The sequence below is a fragment of the Nicotiana sylvestris genome, chromosome 6 (assembly GCF_000393655.2).
Source record: "Nicotiana sylvestris chromosome 6, ASM39365v2, whole genome shotgun sequence".
NCBI classification, from domain to species: Eukaryota; Viridiplantae; Streptophyta; class Magnoliopsida; order Solanales; family Solanaceae; genus Nicotiana; species Nicotiana sylvestris.
The window spans coordinates 211,359,284-211,369,922 of NC_091062.1; the positions used below are offsets into that span (position 1 = coordinate 211,359,284).

A 10,639-nucleotide genomic window follows, 5' to 3' on the forward strand; every position below is an offset into this window, starting at 1 on the left:
AAGAATAAAGCTGTTTTCACCGTGGGAAGTCGAACGCCTCACCACAAGCAGAAACTGGATTACTTCACCAATGGGCCAAAGTAGTTGTTAACATCAAGTTGTGCCATGTATTATATTTAGACTATATTTCCTTTTGCAGATTATTTACATATATATTAATAAATAAACCTCCGCCCCTGACTCCACATATCTTCTTTTATTTATTTAATCAAAAGAAGAAAAATACCTTAATAACCTATGGCTAGACATATTTTTAGGTGTTCCCAATACTATGGATAACTCTATTATTTCTTGAATGATAATCTTGAATATTCAAAATATTAAGGTAAAAATAAAATCTTTTTCTTATTTTATGAAAAAATTTAATTTTTTCTTGATAATGAAAATAATGGCAAGTAATAAAACAGTTGAATTTTCTTTAAAAAAATCAAATTTTTTTTAAAGCCCAGAATCCATACCCACATTTTGGTACACCTTGACCAGCTTTCCTGCATTAATCCAACCTAGCATAGCAATCTACATACATATTTATTATAATTTCTTTGTTTTTCTGTATATCTGCATATGCTGGAATCTTGATTTTTGTGTTTGGCTGCAATGCTGGATTTCTGGTCTGGGTTTTTGAATTTCTAATGTACTAAATTTGGAAAGGATATATATGTCCTGAGGTCCTGGAAATTGGTTTTCATTTCTTTTTAATCTCTTATTCTTCTTTTGTTGTTGGCATTCTTGAAATTTTGGGTTCTTCTGAACAATTGTGATCTTGAGGCATATGTTTTAATTGGTAACATGGAAATAGAAAACTGGAAAATCAAGAATCTGTTATGAAATGTCAATTTGGTTAGCTGAATATGATACTACTGAAAGATATTGTGGAAAGCTCGAGTCTTTGGTGGCTGATTATTTGGGGCTTAAATGCATCTATTTAACAGAATATATTGTTGCAGACTTATGAGCTGCATTTGCTCAAAAGGTTCTTCTAAAGATGATTATGTTGTTGAACATGAAAAAGAAAAAGAAATACAGGTTGATAAATCTTCTGTACAGTTGGTTGCTCCATCAGTTAGAGAGGAGATTAAAGAAATAGTTAATCCTAAGATTGAAAAACCTATGAACTTAAAACACAATGTGACATCAGAAGTCAATGTTGTTTCTGATCCTGTAGTAGAAGTTGATGGTAATGGGAAAACTAGGAGTGCAAAGAGGCCTAAGGAAGGTCGTCTTAAGAGGCAATCGACGATGGATATTGGACTGCAACGATCAACGTCTCGCGTTGTAAGCATGCCTCATAGTGCAAAGGGAGAACTGAGCGCTGCAGGTTGGCCGTTATGGCTAAGTTCGGTGGCACAAGAAGCTATTCAAGGGTGGGTTCCTCGAAGTGCAGAATCATTTGAAAAATTGAACAAAGTCAGTTCTAAAGTATCTTTAAATTGCTCATTCTTCCATCAGATTTTTGCTACCTTTACTGCTTCTAAGTTTCATTGCACTGATTTTGTACTTTTCACATGGCACATGACTTTGGAATCTATAGTTTGTCCAATTTCCACTATCTAAGATATTATCCACCTAATAGATCTAACGTTTATTTTCCAATGCAGATTGGTCAAGGAACATATAGTAATGTTTACAAGGCCCGTGACCTTAAAACCAATAAAATTGTTGCAATGAAGAAAGTAAAATTTGTCAATATGGATCCGGAGAGTGTTCGCTTTATGGCAAGGGAGATTTTTATTTTGCGTAGATTGGACCATCCAAATGTCATGAAACTTGAGGCTTTGGTCACATCTAGGATTTCAGGCAGCTTATATCTCGTCTTTGAATACATGGAGCACGATCTTGCTGGCCTTGCAGCAGCACCTGGGATCAAATTCACTGAACCACAGGTACTTACTTCCTCTTTTGGTTTGAATGATGTTGGTGCAAGTTGAAAAATAAAAAATATAACGTAAAAAAGGAACATTCTAAATGGAGTTCTCCCCACCACCAGGCGCAATTTTGGTTGGTGCATTTTTGTTACTAAGTAGTGTCCATATTCTTTATATCCTTATGTTGCATGCTTTCAATTGTATTTCAGATAAAATGTTATGCACAGCAAATGCTTCGTGGACTCGAACACTGTCACAGTCGAGGTGTACTTCATCGAGACATCAAGGGTTCAAATCTTCTTATTGGTGATAATGGTGTTCTAAAGATTGGAGACTTTGGTCTGGCAACGACCTTTGAGCCCAACCAAAAGCAGCCATTAACAAGCCGTGTTGTAACTCTGTGGTATAGGGCTCCTGAGCTTTTGCTTGGTGCAACAGAATATGGAGTAGCCATTGATATGTGGAGTGCTGGCTGCATCCTTGCTGAATTATTTACTGGAAAGCCTATCATGCAGGGAAGAACAGAGGTACTCCTATTTCAGGGCTTTAATTCACTCCTTCCACTTCATAGGTAGAGCATAGGGATTACAACAGGCGATTACATTAACTATCTGCAAGCAATGTAGAACTATCAATCCCCTAGCGATTTTGTAACATTTGTTCATCTTATGACGAATTAGCACCTGTTTCTTCATGCATTTACTAACTGAGAGAGTTGAAACAATTACTAGGTGGAGCAAATGCATAAGATTTTCAAACTTTGTGGTTCACCTTCTGAAGAGTATTGGAGGAAATCAAAACTTCCACATGCTACTAGTTTTAAGCCACAGAACCCATACAAGCGCTGTATAGCTGATACATTCAAGGACCTTCCTCCGTCAGCTTTGGCCCTTGTTGATGTCCTACTGTCAATAGAACCAGAAAAGCGTGGCACTGCTTCGTCTGCACTCAACAGTGAGGTAATGTCAAACTTGCCTCTCCTTTGCCGAACTATGTCTTTGTTCTCAAAAGCAGTGGATGCCGCCAAATAGATTATCACTGATCTGCAGAAGCTAACTCTTTCAGCAGTATAGTGTGAAGAACTTAGGCAGCTTATATGATTCTTTGCTGTCATCTACGTTCCTCGTATCCTGATAGGGGGCTATTTTTCTGCATGCGTGTGAAGCGGTACCATTAGTTGACAAACCACTGGAAAGTGGAATTTTCTTATCTGATTTGAAGAGTCTAAAAAAGTATTTCCAAGTTTTGTCATTAAAACTGCTTTTAGTCTCAATCCGATCAATCCTTTTTGTCCAGCGAGGCCAATGCATCTATAATTAATTGGATATTTTCTGTTTACATATTCATAGGTGCAATTTCATTAGAAAATTTGTTTCCACTTGAGAATGTGGACAATCCTTCAGTGAAGAACTTAAGAGAGGATATTTTCATATAAACATAAAATCTGTTCAAATACGTCATTGTTTGTTTTGAAGCTATGCATTTTGCGATGACCTTATGTGGCTTGCCTTTCTTGTTTGATGTGAAATATCAAAGAGAAGTTTATCACAACTTCTGATCAACCCTTTTGTTAAGCATCTATATTTACATTCTATAGAAGAAATTTCATTAAAAAAACTATTCATATCCTCAAACTTGTCCTAGCACGACAATGTTTGTTCGTCAAGCTACACCATTTAGAATGACCTTATGTGGCCTGCCAGCCATTGATACAGATATGAGCAGATCCTTTGTTTTGTTTTTCATTTTTGGATATCATTGTTCTATCTATTAGAATAAGTTGCTGGTCTCCTACAAATTTCACTAACCATAAGAAATGCTTTACATCGTTCTTCTTTGTTTCACTTTTCAGTTCTTCAAAACAAAGCCCCTACCTTGTGATCCATATAGTTTACCAAAATATCCTCCAAGCAAGGAATATGATGCTAAGGTTCGAGATCACGAAGCAAGAAGGTATGCCATACTAGTTGCATATATTCATTTTTACTGCTCGGTTATGCTTCCAAATCCAACAATAATTTTACTTTGATCCCTCTCCTTCTTAATATTAGTACTGACCCCTCATTGCAGTTATATAATTGTACTACTTCCTTTAATCTTATGCTACTCAATTTTAATTTAAAGTTGTCGCTTATTTTTTCTCAATACTTTTATCTCTAGCTTTTTGTTAGAGATTAGTGACAGTAACAAAATAATGCAAACCTAATTTTGATGTCAATCTTCTTCATTAGAAATGGCTCTTTCTCGGGCTGCCTGGAGTATGAAATGACTAATTAGGAGTAATATATATTAATCAACTCTACCAACAGAAAGTGCAGAGAAAACAAGCCTTCAGTGGTTTAAGTACTGATTCCTACTCTGACCAAAATTAAGAGAGACATGCAACTTTGTACCCAAGCTTTGGCCTATATACTTTTTACTATCATGTTCTCCAAAGAAAGTGCAACTTTCTTATAACCAAACTTTGCAGTTCCTTCATATAGTCTCACAATTACATTATACCCCTTAATCCCAGGCGAAAGGCTAAGACCGTAAAAGGGCATGGAGGCGAATTAACAAAGAAGTCCCCGAGACAATCAAAGGAAGAACCGACAACAAAACTCAATGCTCACGGCCAGGTTTTATTTATTCTAATTATCCAATACTTTTACTGAATCTTTAGATTTTCTTGCTCAAGATCCCTGCTGTTGCACCAATGGCTAATGCAAATAATTGCAGGGACAGCCTAGAAAAAGCATCAGTGTGAAATACAATCCTCTAGAGGACAGTGGAACTGGTTTCCCTATAGAGCCACCAGTACTGAGATACAGGAACGGCCTCACTCATTCTAATTCAGTGATCCATCCTAATATAGCTGGTTACACGTGGTCTAACAAAGGAAAGGAGGATTCAAGTGGCATTGAACGAGCATATGCCGCTTCCCAACATGGTGTAGAGCTTCTAAGGCAGGGTTCTCACAAGCCTCGAGTTGCAGGAGAGTTTTCAAGCATTCGTACAAGGAGAGATGATAGGTCATCTTTTGGGGATTCCACGGTGAGATCCTAAGATCAACAAGTGCCTATTATATTAGCATGCTTTTAAACCCAGAGTTATTTGTTTCCTTACTGACTATTCAAACATCAGTCAACTGATCTAACAGACATAAACACACACGTGCTATAGGTCCCCAGGTCTAATAATCAAGTCGTCAAGCATCCGTTTAGACAGTTTAGCTAGGTGGTATCAGCTTAGGTTCTTTTAGAAGAAATTGAATCATTTCCCGTAGTTAAATAAAAAATATTAACTGATTCCACACAATACAAACACACACAGAGGTATAAGATGTCCTTAGGCCTACTGATTAAGTCGTCCAAGATCCACTTGCTGTTCATGAGCTGAAAAGTTAGCTTTGGATTATTTGAGCAGAAATTGATTTGATAACTAACTTCTTGTTTTTGCATGTGCTTTTTGGATAGTTTGAACATTTCCTCCTCTTTCTGAGCTTTCTTGAGTTTATCTTGCCACCATGTTTTAGGTTTATGTGCCAAAGAGAAGTAGAAGAATCCTATCTGGACTACTAGTACCAGCAGGGGGAAGTATGGAGGACATGTTAAAGGAACATGAGAGACAAATTCAAGAAGCAGTTAGGAAAGCGCGTCAAGACAAGACGAGGAGCAAAAACAACTGATTGCTCTTCTCTGGAGGAAGGATGTAATTCGGTTTTCTGCACATGAAATCCACATTTGTACAGGGCCTAAGAGGAGATACATCTATAATCTATTGTCCATTTCAGGAGTAAAGGTTCTTCCATTTTCTCCAAGGAAGAAGTTGTGAAACCTTGAAGTTAATGTTCATTATCGAGTAAGTGACATTTTATCTTTTAAGGTGGGAAATTTGCTTCGTATAGTTTGAAGAATTTGCTTGTTCCTAGTTACATGTCTCTGTTTACAATGTAAATCCATTTATTCTTTAATATCTAGAGAACTGAATCTCAGTAGTTTGTTCAGGATAGTGTTGTAGAGGGGAACTAATTCCTTTTTAATTTATTCAGAGGATGGATCAGAATTAGTATAGTTGAACCAATGTTGTCAGGCTACTCTTACTCTAATTATTACTACTACGTACTGCATAATTTTCATTACATATCACTATTTGATATTCAGATTCGCTACTATTGCTTATTATAGAGGCTAAATACATAAGTTGCCACCTGACTTATAGCCCAAATCCCTGTTACACGCTTTCTAGGAACGAATATTACTTTACACACCCAATCTTTCCAAAGTGTATCTAATGCACACCACTTTTCTTAGCTGGCGCGCGCGTATTTTACACAAAAAAGAGGCTAGTGAATGTAAAACTTTCGGGTCTAAACCATTATCTAAATGCCACATTTTTTTTTTATTTAGCAATCCGCTAGGCAAACGCCTAGGGCTATTTTTTTTTATTAATTAAAAAAAGAAAATAACAGAAAATACAACAATTAGGAACAGTACAAATAAGGGGGACAATAGCACCGGTATTGTTACCTATATGCCTTGGCTATATAATCACTCCTCTGCGCCTCACATTGCGTTATGATGACAGCCTCATGTAGAGGATTCATGGTGTAGCTGCCGGCAATGTCTCACGAGGGCATATAATCTCATAGTCGTGTGGATATCTAAATGCCACATGTCCGGCCTTTGTTATTTTTTTCTTTTCTATTTTTAGTTATTTCATGAGCCAAATAATTTGGTCTTTTTTCCACACACCCCCACCCGTTTTCTTCTTCCCTTGGACACCTACTTTGTCATCTCCATTAATTATACTCTGAAATACAAAAATAGTTTTAGAGCTAGGTCCAAGTTTCAAATTAATTAGCCATCTCCTTCAAGTTTAAATATTTTTCGATCTGCTAAAAATAACTAGCAGATTATTTGGAGATGAAATAACTAAAAATAGAAAAGAAAAAAATAACAAAGGCTGGGACATGTGGCATTTAGATAATGGTTTAGACCCGAAAGTTTTACATTCACTTGCCTCTTTTTTGTGTAAAATACGCGCGCCAGCTAAGAAAAGTGGTGTGCATTAGATACACTTTGGAAAGGTTAGGTGTGTAAAGTAATATTCGTTCCTAGAAAGTGTGTAACAGGAATTTGGACCATAGGTCAAGTGACAACTTATGTATTTTGCCTATTATAAATAATGTCTGTACTACTTGCGTATCATCCTAGTCCTCTGATTTTACTCCTTATTATGTTTCATTTTATATAACACGATGAATGTTTTTACTCCTTATTATGTTTCATTTTATATAACACTATTTCATAATTGTTCAAAAAAGAATGACGCCTTTTTTTTATTAACTTAAAAATAATCTAACTTTAAAATTTTCATTTCACGCTCAATGACCCGATTTTATAGTCGCAAAAATGTCATAACAAGTTTAATATAAGTTTTAAAAGTTTTTCTTTTTTCTTCTTAAATACCATGACTAGTTAAACACCTTCACTTAAAATTAATGAAGAAAGTTACTATATTTTCCTTTATTTGTAATTTGCTAAATCATTCTTAATTAGCAAAGATCTTTTTTTTTTCCTTCAGATTTTCCTTCTCCTTGGCTGATCAATGGCCAGGAGTGGTTTAGAACTTCACATATTAGGATGGGTGATAACTGATAATAATCTATCCTTCTAAAGAAGGAACATGTTCTGCCTCGTTATATCAGTTGGTAACAATTTAGCTTAAACTTATAATTTTAGGAGAAGCTTTTATAACCACACAAATACTCTGGCCCATTTTTGACTTGTTTAGGACCACGAATTCTAAAAGTCTTCATTTTTTCTTAAATCCCGTGCCTAGTCAAACAGATTCACATAAATTGGAACGGAGGGAGTAACTTTTAAGTTAAAAGTCGTAAGCTAAAAGTAGCTTTTAACTTTTGGCTTATTTTTGTACTTTTTATGCCTAAAAGTAAATGCTTTAAGCACTTTTTATCATTGCCAAACACCACACAAATTTAAAAAATGCTTAAAAGCTACTAATTCCTGTTCACAATAAGTGACCAATTTGCTTTTTTAGTTTGATCCAAAATAAGTGTCTATTTGTATAATCAAGAAAGAATTCAATTTGTTTTTACCAAAATTACCCCTATGTACATATCCCTAAAAAGTTTTCTTACTCCTCACATTAAATTTTTGATTAAGGGTAGTTTTGTCATACTAGGTATTTTTTTTTTATAGAATTTAGTATTTTTTTAATGGGCGTGTCAAAAGCAAATTGGTCACTTATTATGAACCAGGGAGTAATAATCATTTAAAATAAGCCAATCGAAACACCCTCTAAGTTAGTTACACGATAAATTTTTTCTATTATAAATTATGAAACAATTTACCATCTCAATTATTTCATCACACAGAATTCAACCGGAATACCACATCTATTTGCCAGAGTAAATGTTTTGACATCTGCAACGGTAACAAACACTTTTTCCCTCTACTTTTACTCAGTTTTATTGTATTAGACCAAATATGCGCCACTTTAGCATACTATAGGGACTATTATTGCTCATCTCATAAAATATGGACTATTTCAGTCAACCTCCAAACTTAATGGACGATTTTAATTTTTTCTCTAATGACCCAGATTATAGTACTCAAGGTCAACTTTATAATGATATGATTCATGCTGGTGAGTAAACACATTCAAGTTCTATCTTTTCTTAAATTTAGATCTAGAATAAATTATCTTTATGTTGAGAATTCTTCTAAATTATTGCTTAAAACCAAGTCTTACCATAATTTTATTATTCAAGCACCACCAACAATTTATTAACTCTAAACCAGCCGTTGGCACCCACAAAAATTTTGCAAGTGAAAAACCATTTTTTGGTGGCTATTCCAAGTTAATTTAGTTTTCTTTTTTACATATCAGTGATGTGAGTGTTAAGTTCGGCAGAAATGTTTGTCCCACATCGGTGGAAAAAGAAGAGTTGGGGGGATTTTCCCCCTATAAAAGAAGACTTAATGTTTAGGATTTAAACACACCTCTCATTTGCCTTCTCATCTGTTTAAGGCATTTGTATCTTCTCTCTTTAGTATTATTTCACTTGTATTTTTGGAGTGGAATAAAATATTGGTTGTGTCCGAGGAGTAGGCAAAATTAGCTGAACCTCGTAAATTCTGGTGTTCCCTTTATTGTTGCTTTATTGTCTTATTTATTATTTGGTGGCTGTCATAAATTTTGGTATAGTAGTTGTGACTTATTCACACTATATACATTTGGCTTCCGCAACAATTGGTATTAGAGCCAAGGTACTGTCTTAGTATGCTCTGTGGTTGCAGCATAGTCTCATCTTCCACATCAGAAAAGATTTATCTTGGTAACTGTGTCAAGGTTCTGTCTTAGTATGCTCTGTGGTTGCAGCTTAGTCTGATCTTCCACACCAGAAAGGAAATAATCTTGATTTGTGTCGTCAGCTATTAAATAATATTTGTGTTAAAATGGGAGACAATAAACAAGAAGAATCTACATCAAGTGCCAATAATACGTCATCGTTGACATCTTCGCTTATGACAAGAATTGTGTCAAATGCGAAATTTGCGGTAGAAATTTTTGACGGATCAGGACATTTTGGGATGTGGCAAGGCGAGGTTCTAGATGTCCTTTTTCAACAAGGGCTAGATCTTGCCATTGAAGAAAAAAGACCAGATGTTATTGGAGAAGAAGATTGGAGAATTATCAACCGTGTTGCTTGCGGTACCATTCGATCCTACCTTGCTAGAGAGCAGAAATATCCATACACAAAGAAAACTTCTGCAAGTAAATTATGGAAAGCACTGGAGGATAAATTTTTGAAGAAAAACAGTCAAAATAAATTGTACATGAAGAAGAGACTGTTTCACTTCACCTATGTTCCTGGTACCACGATGAATGAACATATCACCAGTTTCAATAAGTTGGTCACAGATTTGCAAAATATGGATACAACTTATGATGATGGTGACTTGGCCTTGATGTTGTTGGCGTCACTTCCTGATGAGTACGAGCACCTTGAAACTACTCTACTCCATGGAAATGACGAAGTTTCTCTCAGAGAAGTTTGTTCGGCTTTGTACAGCTATGAACAAAGAAAGCGAGAAAAACAGAAGGGCGGAGAAGGAGAAGCACTGTTTGTGAGGGGTCGTCCTCAAAATCAAACGAGGACAAAGAAGGGAAGATCCAAGTCAAGATCCAGACCCAGCAAAGATGAATGTGCCTTTTGTCGAGAAAAAGGGCACTGGAAGAAAGACTGTCCGAAGTTGAAGAATAAGGCCAAACATAACAATGGAAAGGCCATTATGGATTCAAATGTAGCTGATTGTGATGATTCAGACTTCTCATTAGTTACAACAGAGTCATCAACATCATCAGACATATGGTTGATGGACTCGGCTTGTAGCTATCATATGTGTCCCAACAGGGACTGGTTTGTGGAATTTCAAGAAGGAGAATATGGAGTCATCCACACAGCGGATAACAGCCCTCTTACCTCATATGGCATTGGTTCAATACGATTAAGGAACCATGATGGAATGATCAGAACATTAACAGATGTTCGATTTGTACCGGATTTGAAGAAGAATCTCATCTCTGTAGGAGCCCTAGAATCAAAAGGGTTCAAAATCATTGCAGAAAATGGAGTGATGAGAGTATGCTCCGGTGCACTAGTGGTAATGAAGGCTAATCGGAAGAATAATAATATGTACCGCTATCGTGGCAGTACAGTTATTGGGACAGCGACAGTGACATCCAGTGACGACAAAGAGGCAGAA

The 10,639-nt window shown here is 35.9% G+C and overlaps 1 protein-coding gene across 3 annotated transcripts; it reads left to right on the forward strand.

Moving 5' to 3' along the window:
- The first annotated feature begins 457 nt into the window (after nt 1-457).
- Nucleotides 458-5,923, forward strand: LOC104214498 (probable serine/threonine-protein kinase At1g09600). 3 transcript variants are annotated; one of them, XM_009764167.2, is made up of 8 exons: nt 458-1,407; nt 1,599-1,883; nt 2,075-2,392; nt 2,597-2,824; nt 3,718-3,818; nt 4,381-4,483; nt 4,584-4,898; nt 5,380-5,923. In XM_009764167.2, exons 1-8 carry the CDS (start codon nt 916-918, stop codon nt 5,530-5,532), a joined length of 1,995 nt encoding a protein of 664 aa, XP_009762469.1. In that variant the 5' UTR covers nt 458-915; the 3' UTR covers nt 5,533-5,923. The 3 variants fall into 3 exon arrangements, with proteins under 3 accessions (XP_009762469.1, XP_009762470.1, XP_009762471.1); XM_009764168.2 differs by having other exon boundaries at nt 4,590-4,898; XM_009764169.2 differs by having other exon boundaries at nt 1,247-1,364.
- Nucleotides 5,924-10,639: the final 4,716 nt, after the last annotated feature.

Coding starts and splice junctions, on each gene's coding strand:
- LOC104214498 (XM_009764167.2), top strand. CDS start 916: ATGCATCTATTTAACAGAATATATTGTTGCAGACTTATGAGCTGCATT. Junction 2,393..2,596: donor TCATGCAGGGAAGAACAGAG/GTACTCCTATTT, acceptor AACAATTACTAG/GTGGAGCAAATGCATAAGAT. Junction 4,484..4,583: donor AACTCAATGCTCACGGCCAG/GTTTTATTTATT, acceptor AAATAATTGCAG/GGACAGCCTAGAAAAAGCAT.